Source organism: Hipposideros armiger, unplaced genomic scaffold, assembly GCF_001890085.2.
Source record: "Hipposideros armiger isolate ML-2016 unplaced genomic scaffold, ASM189008v1 scaffold_344, whole genome shotgun sequence".
In the NCBI taxonomy this organism is placed as follows: domain Eukaryota; kingdom Metazoa; phylum Chordata; class Mammalia; order Chiroptera; family Hipposideridae; genus Hipposideros; species Hipposideros armiger.
The window spans coordinates 950,666-973,919 of NW_017731694.1; the positions used below are offsets into that span (position 1 = coordinate 950,666).

Sequence of the window (23,254 nt, forward strand, 5' to 3'; positions counted from 1 at the left end):
AGATATTCCTCACCTTTTCACAATCAAAGCAAACCCTTCATCTTTTCCCATAAGGATGGCAGCCAGGACTAGAATCAGAGATGGTCCCATATTCAACCCCAATTTCAAAGGATTATAGTTGGGTGATACCACTACAGGGTTAACTGAATCCTGTCTCTCTCTGGGGCATCAGTGTGACACGAATCCTTCATACAAGATGTGGTTAGGGCCTCTAAAAAAAAAAAAAAAACTTCCTAAGATTACAGAACAGGTTGTGTGAAGTGAACTGTTTCTTTGCCTATTTACTAATACATGTTTATTAAATAAATGTCTAGATGTGTGTAGAATTTGGCTGAAGACTTGTCTTGAATATAAACTAGTTATAGTGAGATTGTCAGGAAGTATCCACTGTCACTTACCTCTAAGGTCGGTGGCTGCTGACGCCTACCAGAAAGAATCTGGTTGTGAATAACTATTGTGTTGAACTGTGTCCTTGAAAAATTCATATGTTGAAGTCCTAACTCCTAGCATCTCAGAATGTGACCGTATTTGGAAATAAGATCTTCCCAGAGGCAATCAAGTTAAAATGAAGTCATTAAGATAGGCTCTAACACATTATGACTGGTGTCCTTATAAAAAGGGGAAATCTGGAGACAGGCACAGGGACAGGGAGAATGTCACATGAAATGAAGGCAGAGATCAGGGAGATGTGTCTCTAAGCCAAGAAACACAGGTTGCCAGCAATCCGCCAGGAGTTAAGGAAGAGGCACAGCACAGATTCTGTCTCATAGCCCTCAGAAGGAACCAGCCCTGCCAATGCCTTGATCTTGGACTTCTAGATTCCAGAACTGTGAGACTGTTGTTTAAGTCACCATGTGTGTAGTCCTTTTTACAGCAGCCCTGGCAAACCAATAGAATGACCAAATAGGCTTAGGTCTGTTTGTAAAAAGGCTTCAATAATTGTTTGGATTGCTAAATTCAGTTCCACACAGGTTACAAATAGCTACTGTATAATTCCCAAAACATCTAATTGTGTTAAGTTGTACCCCTGCTTAAAAATCCACCCAATAAACTTGATAATGGAATGAATAGTATGGCACTACCTAAACCTATTGCCAATGCTCTCTAGCCAAAGTCTACCAGAAACACACGGGGCAGCAGAACAAAGTTGTGGTCCCATTGCAACAAGAGAGAACACACCAGAAAGGGGACGTGGAGGTCGCAATAAGCGGGAGTTAGAAAGAACTTGTAACATTTGGGCTTGGTAATGATTTGGGAGCTAATTCAAGCAGAGCTTTGCTCTTAATTGGACGCTGACCGGAAGCTGGGTGATTCTACTATTGGGTATTTTAATAATTCACATCTAAAAGGCAGAAGGAACAAAATGAAGCTAAAGCTATAACTGGTAAAGAAGTAGCAGCCACTCACATCTGCCCGTAAAGAAGGGAGTTTTGTGGTTTGGACAATGTTCCTCATTTTATATATGCTCAGATGTGATTACAAAGTCGTCGTGTTTCACTCTTGCTTAATCACAGTCACACAGTGGTCTCACATGATGTTGATATTCTGTGAAATTGTTGATGTTCAACAGGAGAACACCAAGGTTTTAGCAGTGGGTGCCAGACCGACTCCCGTCAGGACCTGCTTTACTCTTCCTTACCACTGATCAATCTTAACATCATTAAAAGTAAAATACTTTTAAAAGTTATTTAGCTAATATATCCAAAATATTACCATTTTAATATGTAACCAACACAGAATATTAATAAAATACTCTACATTTGTTTCCTCACAGTAAATCTTTGAAATCTGGTGTGTATGTTATTATACATTACAGCACATTTCAATGCAGATTAAGCACATTTAAAACGCCCAGTCACCACATGTGGCTGATGGTTGCCAGAAGGACCGTGCAGTTCTGGGCTAACTCCCAGTTTCATGGAAATAAGAGAAATAGAGGAATACCTCTCTCCATCAGATAAAATTAGCCTCATCTAGGGTTTGTGAAATTCTACATGAAGGATTCAGCGTCTTCAACAAATAAACAGTAAAGGAAAATAGAAGGGAGGAGAAACTTTTACAGATTAAAGAATTCTTATGGGACATATTAACTAAATGCAATATGTGGATCCTGTTTAAATTTTGATTAAAAAAACTGTAAAAAGACATTTTTATAGTTATTGGGGGAGAGGGGGGACTGAATACCAGAGACTGTCTTTTAGATGATATGAAAAAATTACTGTTAATTTTTTTGGATGTGATAATGTTATTGTGGTTATATTACAGAAAAATGTCCTTATCTGTTAAAAATATAGGCTGAAGTATTTATGTGTAAAATAAGATCATATCTGGAATTTGCTTTAAAATATTCCAGCAAAATAAAAAAGTAGGAGGGAAGTAAATGAAACAAAAATGGCAAAATGTTGATATGATGCGTGATGGGTACTGGGAGCTTCTTTTACTGTTCTCTTTACTATTGGGTATGCTTTAATATTTTCATAATAAAATGTTAAAAAATAAGTGTCAGAAAAGGAAAAATAATCTATTTTTAGGTTTATGATCATAGCTGTGGTAAAGTTTCACTGGTGCATACGAGGTCTTATAAGTAAGTTTGTGAACTTGTTACAACAATATTGTTAACCTTATTTTGATATCAGAGGGATTATTCATTATGAATTTGTACCAACTGGACAAACAATTACCTAAGTTTACTATTTGGAAGTGCCAAAAAGACTGCGTGAAAATGTTAGACGACCTGAACTTTTCGCCAGCAATTCATGGCTCTTGCATCATGACAATACATCACCTCACTGTCTGCGAGAGAGTTTTTAGCCAGTAAACAAATAATTGTATTGGAACATCCTCCCTATTCACTGATCTGGCCCCCAATGACTTCTTTCTTTACCTGAAGATAAAGGAAATGTTGGAAGGAAGACATTTTGATGACATTCAGGACATCAAGGGAATATGACGACAGCTCTGATGGCCATTCCAGAAAAAGAGTTCCAAAATTGCTTTGAAGGGTGGACTAGGTGCTGGTGTCAGTGCATAGCTTCCCAAGGGGAGTACTTCGAAGGTGACCATAGTGATATTCAGCAATGAGGTGTGTAGCACTTTTTCTAGGATGAGTTTGTGAAATTAATTGTCCTACCTCATCCATAGGTAAAAATTTATCAGTGTGTATGGTTTATTGTATGTCAATTAATCTTCAATTAAGTTAATAAAACAGTGTGTTATAGGATCACATATAGGTGGCAACACAGTACAGATTACAAGTTTTCACATACATTATCTCCATTGATGAGGAAGACAATTTGTTAAAATTTTTTTGTGGCAAGTAACAGAATCTCAATTCTTTCTGGCTTAAGAAACAAAAATGAAGAGAAGACTATTGTCAAGTCTGGTATTAATTTTACCCCACTTACAAGCTAAGAAGTTGTTAGCCTGTTACTATTTCACAGATGCTAGCAGAACACACGAGACTCCTAGATCTACTCATGGCACAACAAATAGCACTGGGCATCAGCATATTTACTTTGGTTCCCTTGAACCCCAAGTCTTTCAGAGGTGACACAATAGGACTCAGATGGATGCTCTGCACACAGTGAGTTTGCATCACAGCTGAGGAACACTGAGCTTGGGAAATCCATCACTTTCCTAGCAAGCAATAAGAAAGCCTGCTCTTTATCCTGGAGGCAGACATCACTCATCCTTCAACATTGTTCACTATAAACATAACTATGAGAAATGGTCCAGTAAAAGTGGTCAGGGCCTTGAGTGCTGGGAACACCCAGCATGATGTATAGGAGTGAGAAGTACCCATGGAGAATTGTCTCTCTCAGCAAGTATTAGGTAATGTAACTGATAAATTCCAGAGATAACTCTATAGCTTCAGGCACAGCTGGATCAAGTAGCTCACATGATGCATTTATGCCTCTCTCCCTTTCTCAGCTCTTTTTTTCACTGTGTTGGCATTATTTTCAGACAGATTTTTTTTGTTTTTTAATGTGGAACTACCTCCCTTTGGCTTATCTTGAGTAACTTCCCTTTCCTCGATCTGTGCCAGGAGTAGACTGCTTTTAGTTGGCCAAGGTCAGAGCAGCTTTGTACAGTTGGGCAGGTTAGTTAGTACACAAAGTACCATGTGTAAGGAGGCACCATTCATTCCAGATATCACAGATCTGTGTATGAACTATAACAATTTCCAACAGGAAGTAAAGTGTCCTGAGGAAGGCGCTAGCTATATGGGTAGCCCTGGCCAGGGTCACGTATCTATCCCCAAGTGAGGAGATGGGTGTTAATCCTACCCAAACCACGCAGAGTGATTCCCCAAAGTGACACCAAGGAGCATTTATCAGGAGTGGGAATGGATGCTGGGCAGACAAAGACAATAGATGCCCACCACAGGCCAGTACTGCTATCCCTGTTTTCTAGATGAGGACACTGAGAATCTGCATTCAAGGAACCTTCCCAAGTCCCACAAACTACAGGAAGGGACTGACTCACAGCCAGGTGTGTCTGGTTCCCAAACACACCCAGTTTCTATTTAATCATCCCAATTCTTGGTCCTTAATGAGTCAAACCTAAGCTTATTTATTTGGTGCCCAAATCCCTCCAAAAAAATGCTCCCACTCTACGCACCTAATCTCAACTCATTCAAAACTAAATCTACCCTGGGAAGGACAGTCTTTATTGCCCTCACTCATTTCTGTTAGAAACCTATGATCCTGCAATTCTTCTCTTCTGATATAGCCATTCTCTCCAAAACTCAAAGGCTTATGCTTCCTTAAAGACAAGATCAATACTTCCATCATAAAATCCCAGTTCTTTCTACAAACACAAAGACTTTACATTCATTTGAAGTAACCCCATCTCGCCATTCGGTTTCCCCAATGGGGCTGAGAAACCAAAGGTCATGTCTTTCCTTATAAGACACAGTACACAACTTTTGGAGCATCTGGCCAGCCCCAAACAAACTCCCCTTCTCAGAATTCTTTCTTTCCCCAACAAGGGTGGGAGACTAGCAGCCATGTTTGCGTTGAGTGAGGCTGCCTGCCTGGCCTCAGCTGATTGGACTGACTGGGGATGGTTCTCTCGCCTGAGACCTGGACTTCAGGCTGAAATCTGGCAGTGTCTCTCTCTCAGGAGAGGGAACTGGAACAGAAAGGAGCATAAACTCAAAATGTGCCAACTGGCTACATTTGACCTTAAGCTATGGAAAGAAGGGGGAGCCAGTTTGCAGGAAAAGGAAGAAAAAGAAAGACTCTTTATGAGGGAGAATTGGAGAGCACAAGTGGCCTCTTCTGGGAGGCTTTCTGGTTCCAATGTCAAGACCTAGCACTGCCTACACCCTTGTGAGCCCCTGGACTAGTCTGAAATAAGTTCCAGCTTATGCAATCGAAAGAGTCCTAACCCCAAGGCAGGGCACACAGTAAGCAAGCATTTAACTTTTTCACTGGATAAATCCAACAATAAGGTAAATGGTTTACATGTTATTATTACTCATTACAGGACATCCAGCCATTCATTTGCCATGGTTATTTATGTTTGCACTTTAGAGGTGGCAAAAGAGGTGCTGGAGCGGGGAGGCCAGTGACAGACAGGGTGGCAGGAGGCTAAGTCCCCATGACTAAGGCAGGGCCTCGGGAAAGGCAGGGCAGCAGGGATGGTGGAGGCGCAGGTTGTGGGAGCTGAGGAGACAGAACTAGGCTGAGCCAGTGGGGGGGTGGAGGGAGTGAAGGTGGCACCCCAAGTCCCAGCCAGGCAAACAGGGGCAATAATGGGACCACTTGCCAAGTCCAAGAAAAGTGAAGGTAAAGGAGCACATCTGTGGGAAGTGAGGACTGAGGACAAAGATGTGTGTACAGGCGTTTCTCCCTTTTCTGAATTTCTGTAGCACAGTCGGCCAGAGAAACCAATTTTTTAAATCACCTGCTTTCCACTAGGGAGTCAGAGTCTCCCTTTTGTAACTATCTTTTCGCATACTCAATGCCAACCTGTTATTGGGTTTTTTAATCTGACGTGACTGATTTTGAAGGAGAGGAATTACTATCAGACCTCAAGGTTATATCGGTCTTGCTGGTTTTCAGAGGTCCACATTCTGTGCTGGGCCCTATGGATGAGGCTCTCTGAGGACTAGGTCACACCTAGGAATGCAGGGACAATGGGCAAGTACCCGGGACTCTGTCCCCTTTGCCTTTCATCACTTCTCACTAAGGACTCAATGTCTTTTGTCTCACTAAGAGAGACATCTCTAAACAGACCTGGGAGAGCTGTCTGACAGATTCACAACTTTACATCAACAGCTAATTCAGAAAGAGGAGGATGGCAGGGGTCTGACTGGGCAGTCCATACAGGAGAGAGGGCAGAAGACCCCCAAGGTGAATCAAAGGTTTAAGAGCTCCATACCTTCATGGATACTGCTCCCTCTCTCTGGTCTGCATTCTTTTTTTTTCTTTTTTTTTTTAAGATTTTATTGGGGAAGGGAACAGTGTTGGGGAATTGGAGAAGGGGAACATCGTGTTTTTCCAGGACCCATCAGCTCCAAGTCCAGTCGCCGCTCTCAATCTCTTGTAGCTGCGGAGGGCACAGCCCACCATCCCATGTGGGAGTTGAACCGGCAACCTTGTTGTTAAGATCACGTACTTTCACCAGCTGAGCCATCCGGCCACCTATCGGCAGCTCAGCGGCAGCTCAGCTCGGGCACAGCTCACTGGCCCATGTGGGAATCAAACTGGCAACCCTGTTGCTTGGAGCTCACACTCTAACCAACTGAGTCACCTGGCCACCCTGGTCTGCATTCTTTACCTCTTTCTTTGTCACACTCCTACTCTTGCTTCAAGACCCAACTCAAATAATGTCCCGTTTTCTTGACATCTTCCTCATGCTAGTCCAGGAAGCACAAGTTTCACCCCCCTCTCTTTTCCCAACTCTAGTACGTATGGCATTCACCACACTGTATTAGATTTTCAAAAGGACAGCCAAGTGGTTAAGTGCACAGATACTGAAATTAAAACAACCTGGATCCAAGTCCTGGCTCTGCCGCCTATCAGCTTGTATGGCCTGAGACAAGGTATTATGTTAAACCTCCAGGATCCTTACTTTCTTCATCTATAAGATGGGATAATACTACATGCCTTACAGGGTTCTTTGGGTTTTAAACATAAAGTACTTAAAAGGGCGTCAGGTGTATAGTAAGCACTGTGAGAGGGTGAGCTCTCGTTAATACTATATCCCTTCTGGGCTACTGTCTCCCCAACAAGTCAAACCTGAGTTTGACTGTATCCTTGGCCTCCGAATGTGACATTACCTATTAACTGAGAAAATCTTTGCACTTGGTCAGCTGTCTGATGGCCACAACTCTTATACTTGGCTCACAGCTCTGTCTTCACCTCTCTTCCAGGACTGAATTTCTGCTTGTCCCAGGAAGCCTCCCTTTAAGCACCAGGCCCCCCAGCCTATCTAACTCCTTCTCTCTAAGTTCTACTCACACCCTGCCTTTGAGTTACTCTTATTAAAGTCCCGACTTCAGCATGTTACCTCCCAGACCCAAAAACCTAGTTGAAGCTCCCACTCTTGCCTACAGCAGTGCAAGGACCGCCTCTGCTGGCCAGCTGGCAGATCTGTTATGTCACTCATTTTGGCACCAAGCTTGTAGCTAATAAATTCCACTCTAACCCCAGAAAGGAAAGGACAATCCTGTTTTTCTTTTTAATTACACAAGAAACACATGAATAAATTCTCTTTTTTTAAAAAAAAAGAAAACAAAAGAAAAAAAGAAACTGTACAAATATAGAAAATACAAAGCAAGAGCTCCCCCACATCCATTCATATTCCCCTCCCCAGTAATCATCAGTCACCAGTTCTCTGTCTCCTTCCAGACCTTCCTATGCCCTTTAAGCAAAGAAATAGTAGTTTTGTTTTGGTTCTTTCTATGTAAATTGTTTGAGGGTTTCTTTGTTGCAGCTTGCTTTTTTCATATAGCAATTAGTCTCAGCGGTCTTTTCAAAGTTGCAGAAGATTTTGTAGGATGGCTCTACCTAGTTCATTTTCCTGTTGCTGGATATTGAGGTTGTCCCAAACTAAAGAATGATTTCATTTTAGCACATCTCCCATCGCATAAAATTATCATTTTAAAAATATGAATTTCAATGGAAATAAGTAATAAAAACAAGTTCTGGATATTTTGGTTTTTCCAAAAATCATAAAAAATTGTATTTCTAGATTTGTTTCTATATACTTAATGTAGCTGCAAATTTAATAATTTAAAAGGAAAAAAAGCAGAGGGTCTGTACTTTGTAATTCTCTTTACAGTCAAGCTTTTTGACCTTGAATAAGTATATTAGTTATATATTGCTGTGTAACAAGTTACTGTATTTTGCCATGTATAATGTGCTCCCATGTATAAAGTGCACCCACGTTTTTCACCCAAACTTTCAGGGGAAAAAAATCTTTCATTTTAATTTTTTAGTACTACCCGAGTATAATGTGCATCCTTATTTTTCCCTCACAAATTTGGGCAAAAAAAGTGCAGAGTATACACAGCAAAATACGTTACCTTGGAACCTAGTGGCTTAAAACAAACATTACCTCCCAGTTTCGGTGTGTCAGCCCAGCTGGGTCCTCTGGCTCTGGGTCTCACAATCTAGTTGTCCAGGGTCTTTGCTGGCTGCTGGCCTGAGACATCAGTTCCTTGTGGTGTGAGCCTCACAGGGCCACTCCCAGCGTGGCAGCTGGCCTCACCCACAGAGAAGGCATAGAGACAGAGAAAAACAGAAGTCTTCGCCTTTTTGTAACCTAATCTCAGACGTGACACTCTATCACTTTGGCCATATTCTATTCATTCAAAGTGAGTCAGTAAGTCCAGCTCTCACTTGAAGGGAGGTTACACAGAGGATGGCCACCTGGTGGAGGGATCATTGGCGCCATCTTAAAGACTACGTAGTTCCTATAAGTAACTTGGCCTCTCTATACCTCAGTTTTGTCCTCTGTACATATCTACCTTACAGGAGACATTATAACTGTTAAAAGAATTAAAATACGTAAAGTGTTTAGAACAGTACCTAGCACAGGGTAAGCACTAAGGAAATATTAGCTAAGTATGAATATAAAAACAATGTAACTGTATATACCTACTCTGTAATACACGGTGCTAAGATCATGGTGGTTGTTCAAGAAATACTTGCATTAAAAGACCCATAATTATTCAGAAGAAGTCTGAGCATGTGGGAATTACCCAGAAACAAAAGTACTTTATTTATAAAGATAAAGGTTCCTACTATAATTATCAGGGGGCTTCACAGTCACCTCCAAATTCCCCACAAGCTTTCCCCTTATTAGAAATTTCCACATAGCAAGCTCCAGTGCACTCCTGAGTCATCTCTAAATCTAAACAGAACAAGACGACCACACTTTGCTCTGAAAGTGCACACCATTAGCCTGATTGCAAAGTTGCCTAATTTGCGAAACCACACAACTTGTTAAGTTACAGAAAGAAGGGCAAGAGCTTGTCTGCCTAGCTGGAGTTCAGCAGTTTAGGTGAGATTAGGGGGTCAACTGTGAGGTTTTTGTGTTTTAAAACAAGACTCGCCCTGACATTTTAAGGAAAGAACGGTTTACTCAGTACACTCCTAGTCTTTAAAGGGTAGTAGAGAGGGGGTGATGGGTAAAGGAGGGATGTCTGCTTTGCACGTCCCTTTTGTGCAATTCTCGATGCAGTGGGTGGAGGAAGGAGGCCAACCTGCCCTGCAGCAGATGTGGTAAATGAGTCACAAATCAGAAGACAAAAAAAGGCTGGACCCCCAACTCCTCCCCAAGCTACAAAGTCACCCATTAATCACAAGTCCAGCAAGAGCACCAATTCCCCAGGGGCAGAGAAGCCTCGCCACAGCATGCATGCCCTCCCGATAGGCAGCGCTCTAGCTCACAGAGCAAAGGCCACCTTTCTCTGAGTCAAAAGCCCCAAGAACGGAGGAAAAGGAAGGAGGACTGGAAGGGCCAGCCTGGCAGCCTGGAGAGGTCACTAAAGTGGATCAACCAGCAGGCCTGTCCACCCCCCTCCCACCTACCTTCAGCAACTGCCCAGGGGAGACTTTTTTTTTTGTAATTACCCTGGTGACTTAATCAGGAGTGCAATGATGCGAAGGAGGAAGCAAGAAGAAATTTGTCCATACTACAAGAGGCATCTGTCATGGTAAGAGTGGATGGGTTAGTTGTATTTTTAGAAAAATAAACCAAATCTCTCCACAGAAAATGACTTTTCCTGTTCTTTGTTTCCACACCTCTGAAAACAAATTGCCTTTTGAACAACCAGGGCCTCGCTGGCTAGAACATGGAAAGCTCATGTCAACGTGGCAAGGGTGGGGACCCCACTTCTCCAGTGAGAGCTAGGAAGCTGTGGGAATGAGGGACACCTGCATTGAGGCCAGAGACGGGGGAAAGAAAATAAACCCTGGTAATAAATTCCACTTGCTTGGGTGTTAAAGGTAGAAAATACATTTTCTCCAATAAAAGTGAAACTGTGGCTGCTTTTCTGTTGTTGTCACTTTTCTGTTCTTTGATATAAAAGGCACAAATGGATAAATAGAATATGATTTAAATTTTTTTCCTCTCAAGGCCAGCTAAGGAAAGAATTTATGTAAAGTGTGCCCACATAATTCAGTGCTTTTATTACAAGCTGTGCAACTGTTTTCTGACTGTGTTGAGTGTGCCAATCTTAACTCTTTAACCAGGCTAGGAGTCAGGCATAATTGAAAGGGATATAGACTAGTAGTTAAGAAGGAGGGCTCTGAAGATTTTATCAGCCGTGTATTTCTGAGCAAATTAATCTCCCTGTTTCAGTTTCAACTATAAAATGGAGACGAGAACAATAGTACCCATAGTGTAGGGTTGTTACAAAGTCTTTAGAACTATCCATGCCTGGCACTTAGTAGGCACTCAATAAATATTATTTTAGATTACCCTTTCCAAATTCCGATTCAGCCATGTTGTAGTGCTTTTCAAAAACCTACAGTGGTTACCACTTATTGAGGTAAAGGTTTTGTCAGACCAACTGAGACTCCCATGCGCCACCCCCAACCCCCAAGCCCAATGCACTCCCAAATGCATTCTTTCAGTTAGCTCCTGCTCCAATGCCTTTACCCCCACCAATTCATCTGAAATCCTCTCCCATGAGTGTTTAGTAATACACTTGCTCCCATACTGGAATGGAAACTGAATGAGAACCATTCTCACAGCCCAAACAAATGCTGAGGAAACACTGAATGACATCATATCTATTAATCTTTTTCAAGCGTTATATCATATTCCATCAAAACCCATGCATGTAGTCCTTCTAAGATGCCTTTTATAAGATTAAACTTAATTTTTTCTGGGCTCTAACAGCATATTTCTTAAACAGATTTTATTCACTGATATCCAACATTAATACTAAACATTCACTAATAGTATTTTTTAAATAATAGCTAACATTTAGCAGTGCTTATAATGGGCCAGGTTCTTGGCATATATCAAACTCATTTAATCCTCACTATCTCACCTATAAGCTAGGCACTGTGTTTATTCCACTTTTACAGATGAGGAAATTGAGGCACAGAAAATTAAAGAATTTGCCCAAAGTCACACAGATGGTAAGTGGGGGGCACCGTTCTTCATCCAGTCCTGTCTGTTGTTCCTTACACTGTCTCTCCTAAAGAATCATCTAGGTAGCCCCTTCTTCCAATTCCAGTGTCAGTGGATCAGCCTAAGCAGAAAGCCAGTTTAACTCCGAGCACACGGTATACCTTAAGTTAACATGTGGTTTTGGGACAATATGGATGGATCTTGAGAGTATCATGCTAAGTGAAATAAATCAGATGGAAAAAGTCGAAAACCATATGATTTCACTGTGGGATATAAAACTGAAAGCAACAATCACTCATAGCCACGGTAGGTAACAGGAGAAAAAGGGGGAAAGGGGATGGTAGAAGAAGGTAAAGGGGGGTCAAATACATGGTGACTGAAGATTTGACTTTGGGTGGTGAACACAATGCATACAGCGGTGATGTACTATATATAGAACTGTACGCTTGAAACCTTTACAATTTTATTAACCAATGTCACCCCAAGAAACTTAATTTTTAAAAAACTAAGGTGTGGTTCACTCTGCAGGGCGAGCGCCTACACTTCACACCAAAGCCTTGGACTGCCATGAGAACCTCAAAGATGAGGGCGCAGCGCATTATATTGGAGAGCCACCCACTGTCTTCCTGAGGCCTCATGACCCAACCCAGATTTCTGGCATTCGTTGGGGGAATATCGACTCTCCTTTTAGTCAACGATGTCCATGAACTCCCAACCGGGCCTGCTAAGCAAGGAAGAGGCACTCAATTCAACGAAGTCTTCCCCTTTCGGTTCGTAAAGAAATAAGAGTTTACCTCCTCCCCACTGCGGTGAGAGGAACCGCGCAGTTGCCCAAACCCACCCTTAACAGCTCAGCACTAGATCCTGTGCCCGCTGCAGACACGACCCGAGCCCCCAGCCCAGCTCCTGCCCAAAGCTCCGCGTCCTGACCCCGCGTTACAGACTAGGAGCCCGGCGGCCCGTGCCGGACGCCTCCCCCGCGCGCCGGTGACTCAACCCCGGTAAGAAAAGTCTCACGGTTTTTTCCAACCTGTCCAGGGGAGGCCGAGTCCCGTCCCGCCCACCACCCAAGCCCCCGCCCGCCCCGCCTGAAGTTGTGCTCTGGTTCCAACCAGGGGGACACGTGGGCGTGGCTCCACGGGGAGTGGCCAGACGACTTCGGCGGCGCCTTCCCGAAGGGCGGCCCCCTCCCCAACCCGGAAAACCAGACCCCGCGCCGCCGCGGCGCGCCGGGCATGCTCATTAGCGCGGACCCGGCCCGCAGTCCGAACAGGAAGCGTCCGCGCTAGGCGGCCCCCTGCGCTGCCAGCTGGAGCCGGGCGGAGCCGGCGCCGGGTCGCTGGGTGGCTCTGCCAGTCCCCGCGCGCCTGGGCGGCCGCACACGTGTCCAGGCGTCACGTCCGCGCGCGCCCCCGGGGCTTGCGTCAGCTGCCGCTCCAAAGCTGGCGTGCCGGGGCTCTGCGCACCGATCGGTTTCGGGGCCCGCGACGCTGCCGGGAGGAGGGGCCTGGGGGCGCGGAGAGGTGCTCGGATCGCCCAGGGCCGCGGAGATCCTCTGCGCGGTTCAGCCTCCCGCCTGCCCGGCGTCCGCCGTCTCCGCTGCCCCGTCCCGGGCTGGGCGCGGTGGCGTTGCCCCAGAGCCCGCCGCCCGCGGGGCGCGCACCGCCTTAACCCCGGCGGCCCCGCGGCAGGCAGGAGCGCGCAGTTCCATGGTTGGTTCGGAGCGCGATGAGCCGCCCGTCCTCCACCGGCCCCAGCGCTAACAAACCCTGCAGCAAGCAGCCGCCGCCGCAGCCCCAGCACGCTCCGTCCCCGGCTGCGCCCCCGGCCGCCGCCACCATCTCGGCTGCGGGCCCCGGCTCGTCCGCGGTGCCCGCCGCGGCGGCGGTTATCTCGGGCCCCGGCGGCGGTGGCGGGGCTGGCCCGGTGTCCCCGCAGCACCACGAGTTGACCTCGCTCTTCGAGTGTCCGGTCTGCTTTGACTATGTCCTGCCCCCCATCCTGCAGTGCCAGGCCGGGCACCTGGTGTGTAACCAATGCCGCCAGAAGTTGAGCTGCTGCCCGACGTGCAGGGGCGCTCTGACGCCCAGCATCAGGAACCTTGCTATGGAGAAGGTGGCCTCCGCAGTCCTGTTTCCCTGCAAGGTAAGCCCAGATGCTACCAGCGCACCTCATCCTGGAGACCTAGAACTCCCAGCCCACTCGCCGGCGCTGAGAGGCAGGTGGCATCTCTTATTTTAAAAAAACAAAATGTGTACACTTTGTCCACCTCTCCCATGCCCCACCTGTCCACTTTGGGAGTAGCTCTGGGCTGATAGTTGCCCTAGCCCTGACCCCAGACCAATTGGCACGGGATCGCTGTTCGAACACATCACAGCTCTCCCCCATCCAATGCCTTCGTGCTCTGCATGCGTGTACTTGGGTGTGCTGGGCAGGGCTGGGCCGCACAAGTAAAACTTGGACCGGGAAGCCGACTATCAATGGGGGTTTGAGAAGGGAGTAAATGGATGAACTAAACGCACCCTTTACCAGCACTTGGCTTGGCAGGATTGGTACCGGATTCCTCCTGCACCCCTCACCTGCAGTGTGCGCGCTCCTGATAGGTGGAAGCCCTCTGGAGTGCAGTCAACAAAAGGGATGCCTACAGTTTGTTTTCTTTTCTCCAGCAGAAAGAAAACCCTGCAAGCCACGCCTTTCCCTCTCCTAACCTTCCAAGGACTGGGGAGTTGTGGTTTTTTTACTAAGTGGGGTGAAAACAAAAGTTGATCAGGAATTTAACAGGAAGGACACACAGGAGCTGTTGTTACAGTTCTTTAAAGCTCATCACTTAATTTTTAAATTTAGTTTAAAAAGTTATCAGTGCTCCTGCAAAGAAAAAAAAAAGGCAAACCCCTAAGATAAGTCAAGAGAAAGACTTAGATATCTCCCCTCCTTTCCCACCATCCTTAGGTTTAGTGTATATGTTTATGGATTTTTTTCTAACCACATGTAAATACACTCTTGCAGCTGAATATAGAATCCTAGATGTCAGTGTGTGTCAGGAAGGTTTATATATATGCACACATAGGCATAAGTTTTTCTCCAAAAATGGCTTCTGCAACTTGCTGTTTTAAATTCATTATTATCACACACGTTTCTATGGCTGAAACCTAGTTCTCCCTCGCTGTATTTTAAATGGCTACATAGTATTGCATTGTGTGGTCATATTGTAACATCTGTTTACCTACATCTGTCACATAAAAATCTTAAGGAGCTGTTTCAGAGACATACATATCTATATTACTCATTATAACCTAGAGCTATACCATAAAGTTCATTTTCTAAACTTAGAAATGAAAATGTCATTAATTGTTTTGAGGTAAAAGTAACTGCTCTGCCTCTTGAGTCATTTGGGCTGTCTTGCATTTCTCCTTATTGCTGCTTATTTTTATAGGGCAAGAGCTTATTTTTAAATTAAAAATAATCCACCCGAGAATTGAAGCTTGGGAGTCAAGTCAGTAAAATGAGTGATTTAATTTGGTCTGTGCCCTGCCACAGATGAAGTTTAAAATAGCATATTCAAATAAGGGTTTGAATTTGTGTTTGAACTATGGGTTTTGTGTCAACCTTAATATATTACTCTGCTTTCAACCACTCCTCATATAATGCTTACCAATTCACCCAGTCCAGTCCAGCAGTTGTTTCTCATTACATTTAGACAGAATACTTCTGTAAGTTTCTTAGGATCATGAAGAAGGTGGTAGCCTAATGATCAAGAGACGATTTGGTGATAGTGGACATAAGCGTGGTATTTAATGTTTGAGATATATTGTGAGGGCTAGGGGGGTACCCCATAGGATTTCCAGGGAGCCATCTTCTCAGACTTTCACTTTTCCCCAAACCTTCAATGGCCAGCAGAAGAAATGGTTTTAGGTGAATTACAGTTCACAAATGCGCATCTGATATCAGTCAGTCTTCCATAATTTATTTTCAAACAGCAATCTTATCAGAGCATTGTTTTGCTCCCAAGAGAAAGGGAAGGAAACAGTTATATGAATAGCATACTATATGAAGTATGACGTTTCACTTTCAGGATCTAGGACTCTGGTTTCTATTGAAGTATATGTCTGTTCTAACATGTAACATGCTAGTGAAGAGTCGTTCTCTTGGGAATCAGGTACTCACCCTTTCTCTACATATCAGTGATTTCCCAAGTCCCTATTCTGTAAGAATGCAGTTGGGCAAAGCCATCACCTGCAGGCTGAAATATACCAGGGTCAACCATTCCCTTGCACACCAGGAACCAAGCTTAGCGAGTGATCTTGGGGTCACTTTTGTGTATTTACATGTGTGTGAGATAAAACTGGAGTATCATGCCTCAACTTCAGTTGACCAATATTTCAGACTATTGGCAGGCCAGTTAGTTCAGATAAACCAAACCTGGATGTATATTGAGGCCCAACAAAAAAACCAAGATCTGTTAGTTGGGGAGAATGAGAGCAGTAGGGACTGGTAAGGTCTATGTCAGACTTCAACAAAATAGTCTGTGTATGTAGCCCTTTGGCTGGCACTTGCTCCTGGAAATCATAGGGACTGCCTTGTCACTGCCCCTACCTGTTCTCAGAATCTGCCATGGGCTGCCTCATGTGAGAAAACCAATGTTGGGTAAAGTACCAGAGCCCAGATGTCAAGAGTAGTCTGGAGCTGCCACTGTTTGCCTGAGAGACCACTTCTGGGGGCCTTGATTTCCTCATCTGTATGAGTGGATTGGACTGCTTGACTTCTAAGGACCTGTAGCTTCTGGCATTCCAGGAAATGAAGAGAGGCTAGGTGCAATGTTTATTGGGTGCTTTCTGTGTGCCAGCTACTTTGTGTGGGTCAGCTCTTACTAATTTACCTTTCTTTTTTTTCAGATGAGGAAACTCATGCATATAGAGAGGTTAAGTGTTAGTTAGGTGACTTGTCAAGATCACACAGCTAATAGGTGGGCCAGTCCGTGAACCTACATCCCAAAGGCACACATCCTTTGTACTACTCAGTACGTAGGGATTTTGAATCTGAGCTTATACTCTAAGGCTCCAAATCATAACTCAAGGTTGTCGCCAGTAACAAAACCATCTGGTTGGATAAGTTCACCAAATGGGCCTCTAATGGGAACATCCCAACGAGAAAACATACATGCTCATAAGAAAGTTCATTGGCAGGAATTTCGTAGGGCCTTTGGAGTCAGAATACCTAGAGAAACATAACCTACAAACCTTATACTTTGGGGGGATTTCATTACAGCTCCCAGCTGTTCATGCTTCAGTTCGCCCAAAAATGGATGTGTTGCCAAATAACTTCCTTACATAGGTGTGGGCCACTTAAAGGTTAAAATGCTGCCAGCACTGTTGATAGAGGGCACCACATGCATTATTAGCTCAGGTCTCCTTTTTTAAAAAGTATCTCTATCAGAGTATGGCTGTCTTCCACTTGTGGTATTTTTAGTCCATTCTATGGCTTGTTTCATGCCTGAGAAGTTTTGACATCCTGTTCCCTGTATCTCAAACCCAGCACCTCAATGGTGCGTGGGTGTAGAAGTGAAGGTTGACACATTTGTGCCCCCACTCAACATTTTAATATCAGCCGAGTATTTCTCTCCACAACTGTGGGAAATGTTAAAGTACTCCGGCCCACTTACACTATGATATGCTTTATTTCCATTTTTTATTTTGTCACCTCTAAAAGTTTCTAGTACCGCAGTCAGACAAGTTTTCCCTGCTGCTGGATTGTGACAGTGTTTTTTTTTCCCCAAAAAAAAAAAAAAAGTCAAGTTAGATAACCTAGTTGAAAGGTGAAAGCTCCCAGTGTGTGGACTCATCTAGTCCAATATCAACAAATCTTAAATACTAGCAGAGACAGGTCATGGAAGGGAGAGTGGCATCTGACCGTGGCCTCAGGGTTCAGGAGACCTCAAGGAGGTGGTTGGGATCTGGGGAACACATGCCACCTCCAAATAGGGCCACTTTTACTCAGCACTGGATGAATGATTGGTAGGGATGTGAATGTGTATGCAGCCATGACAGACCTTTGGATTTTTTTTTTTTTCCCAAGAAAAGCCAGAAATCGGGATTTTTTTTTTTTAACATTGCCCAAGTTCAAATATAAAGCCAACACTTGGTTGAGCCTGTAAGTTCTCATTTAACTCTTCTTACCTACATGAACTTTGGAAGGCTGATAGGTGTATGTGATTTGGTAGCTTATTTTCTTTTCATCTTTGTTTTGCCAAGAGAATATTCCATTTTTGCCGCTGGGAGACCTGAATTCTAGTGACTATATGCTTGACTTTGTACCAACCAGTTTATTTCTTTGCACCTGAGTGTCTTCATCTTTAAGAGAAAGGGTTGGGCTAAATGATTATACCGGATCTTTTTTGCTCTAAAATTTCGGAACCTACTCAACCATACAAGGGAAGAGAGCACTAGGCAGGAGACAAACTGGATTTTCATCCTGGCTTCCTATAACCTTGGTCCAGTCATGTACTTCCCTAAACCTGTTTGTTCATCCATTGCTCTGAGATCAGATTAGAAGAGGGCTTAGGTGGTCACCATATCAAAGAGAAGATTACTGGTATTAGGGTGGTTGATAGATGATGATTGATTGATCACCTTAGAGGTCTGAAGAGATAAGTCAATTTGCCAAAACCATGTCAAAGATCTTAACCTCAAAATTTTTTCCTTAGGAAAAGTAGTTTTTTTGGAAATTGTCCCTGTGGTCCTCTCTTCTAGCTGAGGTTAAGCAGGTTGGCACATGAGCTCATGCGCTGGCAAGCACTGGACTCCATATACATTTACAGTGAGGCTCAAGATTTTGAAGAACAAAATTGAAAATACAGCTTTTATGTGTAAAATTAAGAACAGAAGCACTAGAATGCTGTGTTGGAAGAGTACTAAAGTTGAATGGTGTTTCCACACATAGTTGGCCAAAGACTTCACAGGTTACCATGGCCTGGAACTGGAGTAAATTATTGTTACTTAAAGTTGATCTTTGGTACAACTAGAATGGAGGCGAACCAAAAGATGCAGCAGGGCTGGCCTGTAAAGTCCGCAGCCTGAGGCTGAATTAATTCTCCCATCTGCGTTTGAAGCCCCATATAAACTGCTGCGTACTATTGAGTCGTTGGAAAAGTCATGACATATTTTTCTATGTTTTTCGTTGCAAAAATACATCATGACTTTTCCGACATCCCAATAATACAACTGCACTAAGACCGCAATGTGAAGTGTCTTAAGAGCCAGATGTGAACATTGGACAAAACTTATAAACAATGGCATTTCTCATTCACACCCATAAGGTCCTCACTCCTTGAAAGGGGCACATAGCAGGTACACATTTGCTGGCAAGTCCTGCAGGACGTGATCATACATGGGTGATTAGAATGTGACTGCTTTCTGGACATCCAGAAAAGGAAAATAAGAAAGCTGAACACTTTTCCTGATCAAATGTATCTTTGTATGAAACCCTAGAGTGGACTTTCTAAGGCTTATGAGATCATGAAAATTCTGCCGCAGAATTTCATCAACTTTGCCCCAGATGCCCATCCTTCTCCATTAGTTTCTAAAAATTGGGAAACTTATTCTCGTTTCCAGTTAAGTAAAGATTTTATGTAATGATTTTTAGACTCCATGGTGTCTGTGGGGTAAGTTTCTGACCACAGACCCTATGGAGGTGAATGGAAGGTACACCTGTGTTAAATGTGTGGGCTTGGGTCCTATTTTAAAACTTTGAATTAATAAAGGCAGTGTCTTTGGGTCGCTTCTGCCCCCAGGCTACCTCCTACTCTGGTAGTTTTGGGAACAGGCCCTACTTGAGCCTCCTGGTCCAGGTTCCACTGTGACTGGTCGGTGACCCCTCCAAGCTTCAGTGGCTTATTGGTAAAATGGGATGATGATTGGGTTGTTGTGAGGATCAAACCTGGTAATAATTCGTGCGAAGTGCCTAGCACAATCCCAATACAGAGTAAACACTAAATAAATGTGCACAATTAGAAGCTGACAGAAAGCAAATAGCCAGTGTGAGGTCAGGGCCAAGCATAAACTTTAAAAAGAAAAAAGGAGTCTTTTTTTTTTTTCTCTCACAGTTTCTCCCACCAAACTTCTCTTCCCTACTCCTGATCATGTAGGGTTTTCACAGAGCTGGGTAAATTGACCTTGGCATTGGTTTTTCAGTGATGAGAATTTTTTTCTTTTCTTTAATGCTTTTAGAAGGGAAAGCCTGGTTAGATTAAGCAACGTTTTTTTTAATATGTGTATTTTATTTTACACATTATAAAATGTTTTTAAAAGTTATTTTTAAATGCAGAATTTAGGAAGTAGTATAAAATTATAATCTGCCTAGAAATAAGCAGTACACCATTTTTGCATATGCCCTTGCACGCTTACCTTTTCATCAATGGTATTTTTCATGAAAAAAAGAAAAAGCAGGTAAGATGGAGAATCCACACACTATTTCATAACCTGTTTTTACCTGTACCACATCGTGACTGCTTCTCTACATTGACAAACAGTCCTTAAGTCGTGTTTAATGGCTGCATAGTGTTGCAGCTCCATAGCAGTCCCAGAGTTATGTAATCGACCTCCTGTTTGTGGACATGTAAGTCACTCTGTTTTCTTGCTGTGATTTAAAATAAAAAGTACTGCTATTAACTGAATCCTTGTGTATAAGAAAATAATTACTTCCTGATGATAAATTCCTGGAAGTGGAATGGTAGGGCCAAAGAGTATGTGCAGAAATCAAAGGCTTTTGATAGCAGAGCCAGATTGCTTTCTCACTTGGAACCATGGCGTGCCTGTTTCCCTCCAGCATCACCAACACTGGGGGTCAGTTATCCTTTTGGTTTTCTTCATGCTGCTGCCTGCCTTTTCTCTCTGATACAACCTCAGGCCTGAATTGACTCCACCTAGTTACCCACTAACTTATCGTTATACCCATCCTTGCCTTGCAACCCCTGCTACCCCCAGCCCTCCCCTTCCGACAGCCTCCTTAGGATACTGAGTCTAACAGTGGAGACAGACGTGCCAGCAGAGCGGCAGAGCCCCTCTGAAGTGGTAGGAGCAGAGGAGTCGAGACCTTGCTGCAGCGGTGGTGTCAACTGCATTTTAAAGAATGAGCAGCAGTCTGCCCACAAAGAAGGAAACGATGAAAGAGCCCCATGGGGTTATGTGGGGGGGCCAGTAGAGGCGCTTGTATAGCACATCGCTTACCTTGTCTAAACTCTGTGCGTGTTATCGCATATTATCCTCCTAATTACTTTGTAAAGGAAATAGGACACAGTATCCCCCCACAAGAAGCTTGCCCGAAGTCATACAGTTTGTAAATTTGGGGAGCAGAAACTAGCCTGGGCCTTGTCATTACACATGCTACACATGCAGTGTCCCGCTAGAACCTCCTGCCATTTCTGCTGCCCACCCCACCCTGCCTGGGAACAGTGATCCCTCTTCTTATCCCAGACACACGTCGTGGCCCTTGGAGAGATGGCAGTGGTGCCAGAATGGCCCTCTTATCAGGGTTGCCAGGTAAAATATAGGATGCCCAGTTAAATTTGAATTGCAGGTTAATAACTTTTTGGTGTAAATATAACCCAAATATTGCCTGGGCATCTTGTATGCTTATTTGCTAACTGTGACACCTTACCATTTAAGTCTTCTGCTCAATGCGATTGCTTTAGTCAAGAAATAAAGACTGAGGGATGTGGCACTGTTTCAAGAGCTGTCAGGGCAGTAAACATGGTTATGCAGGTGGGAGCCTGGCATAGGAGAGTGAGGGCGTATTGGAAAAGGGTGGGCAAGGCATTGGAGTAGGGCATAAAGCCTTTAACTCCAGCTCTTACTTTATGTTGCTTTTGTTTGCTTGGGGACCTTACAAAACTGGTTCTTCAAGACGGTGTGTGGCTGCCTGCTAACCCTGGCTGTGGTCCGATGAGAGACATACTTGGTCAAAAGTCATCTTTTGTTTAAAGTTTCTAAGATTAAAAATAAACCCCTGCCAGCCCAGGAAGTCTTTGTAAGGCCACATGTGCTCCCCCATCCCCCCAAAACCAGGATGTGCTCAAATTACTGTTATACTATTGCCAAGGACTTCCACCAAGATACCTTAATAAGAAAGCTGTCTGCAACACATGAGTTTGTCAACTTTCTCTTAGGCACAAGGAGGGCTTTTTAAGCCCAAGGTTTTAATTAGAATTGCCTGCTCCTGAAGAAAGTTTGTAAGGTTAAATGTCAGTATTTTGTTAGTCTCGTCACTGTTTGACAGTTCTGGTACTGACTGATACTGTCTTCTTTTATTATCTGTGAAACCGTTACTGCACTATTGGTTGATAATTATGTCTTCACACTACCTCATAGGGAAGGTGAGGAATTTACCATTCGGGTTAAGTGAAAATTTGGTAAGACTTTTACAGGAAGGATGCTACACAGATGCAAGTTGAGTATTATAGTTAATTCACAAGAAGAGATTTCACTTTCTCCTGTTGCCCAAGTCTAAACTCCTCCACTGTTAATAACAGTCAAGAGATGAGCTGTAGACAGTTCTGTAGCCCCAGTCAGAGGTGGCATGCTAGGCTCAACTCAAGGTCACACAGGACACTAGGTACTTGAGTTCTAATCATAGCTACTCTACCAGTGGTTGTAAACACGTTTTGAACAAGAGGGACATACCATTGTCAAAATGACAACACCGCCTTTGTTTCTCAATCTATGTAAGATTTCCGAAAAGCTATAAATGAACACCCCCACCCTGAGTCATTTATATACATAAAATATGTGAAACATCTTATCAAAAATTACAAAACAAATCCCTAAGTGACTGAAGTCTAAAACATTTTTCCTTACATGATCTCAAGGCCTGTTGACTTTTTTTTTTTATTCTAAGTTCCACAGTAAGACTTTTAATTAAAATAAAATCAGCATGGTAGAGACCAATCATCCTCTGCATAGCAACCTGATTCATTTACCAAGAGATATTGGGTGGGCAGGAAGCAGGCAATAAATCAGTAAATCAATGAAAAAAATTAATAGACCCATAAATTAACTAGAAAACAACCTGTGATATTTTGGGGGCAGATAGAAATTTTTAGTCACAGAGCTAGCTTGAATTGCAAGATGTCCTTTAAAAAAGTGGTAAAATTTAACTGCTGGTTAAATTGTAAATTTTACCATGATTTGGGTCTTCTTTAGGTTTAACCACAGCTCTCACTTGAACAAGTCTAAAGAGTGTTGAGAAGTTAGAGACTTCCAACTAGTAGTCCCCTAGTTATCGGTTTACCACACATAATAAGTTGTTCTGCCAGAGATTCATCCTTCCAGTTGAATTCAGATAGCTCTGATTCCACTTCTGGGCTCTCCTCTCCAGTGTGAAAAGGCATTTGCCTGAGCAGGTAAGTTTCATTTCTGGAGCAAACCTTGGACGACTGGGGGTAGTGGCTGGGAACTACATTCCAGGGTCACAGACTTGTCTGGTGCCCACAAGCCTTTAGAACAGCGGTTCTCAACCTTCCTAATGTCGCGTGTGAGCCCTTAATACAGTTCCTCATGTTGTGGTGACCCCAACCATAAAATTATTTTCATTGCTACTCTATAACTGTAATTTTGCTACTGTTATGAATCGTAATGTAAATATCTTTTTGTTTTCTGATGGTCTT

At 43.6% G+C, this 23,254-nt stretch overlaps 1 protein-coding gene across 1 annotated transcript in view; it reads left to right on the forward strand.

Moving 5' to 3' along the window:
• The first annotated feature begins 12,719 nt into the window (after positions 1–12,719).
• The window catches only part of SIAH2 (siah E3 ubiquitin protein ligase 2), an 18,678-nt gene continuing 8,143 nt past the window's right edge, over positions 12,720–23,254 (forward strand). The window contains exon 1 of the mRNA XM_019661332.1: positions 12,720–13,743. Coding sequence (XP_019516877.1) covers positions 13,327–13,743 — 417 coding nt within the window. The 5' untranslated portion in view covers positions 12,720–13,326. The remainder of the gene's footprint in view (positions 13,744–23,254) is intronic.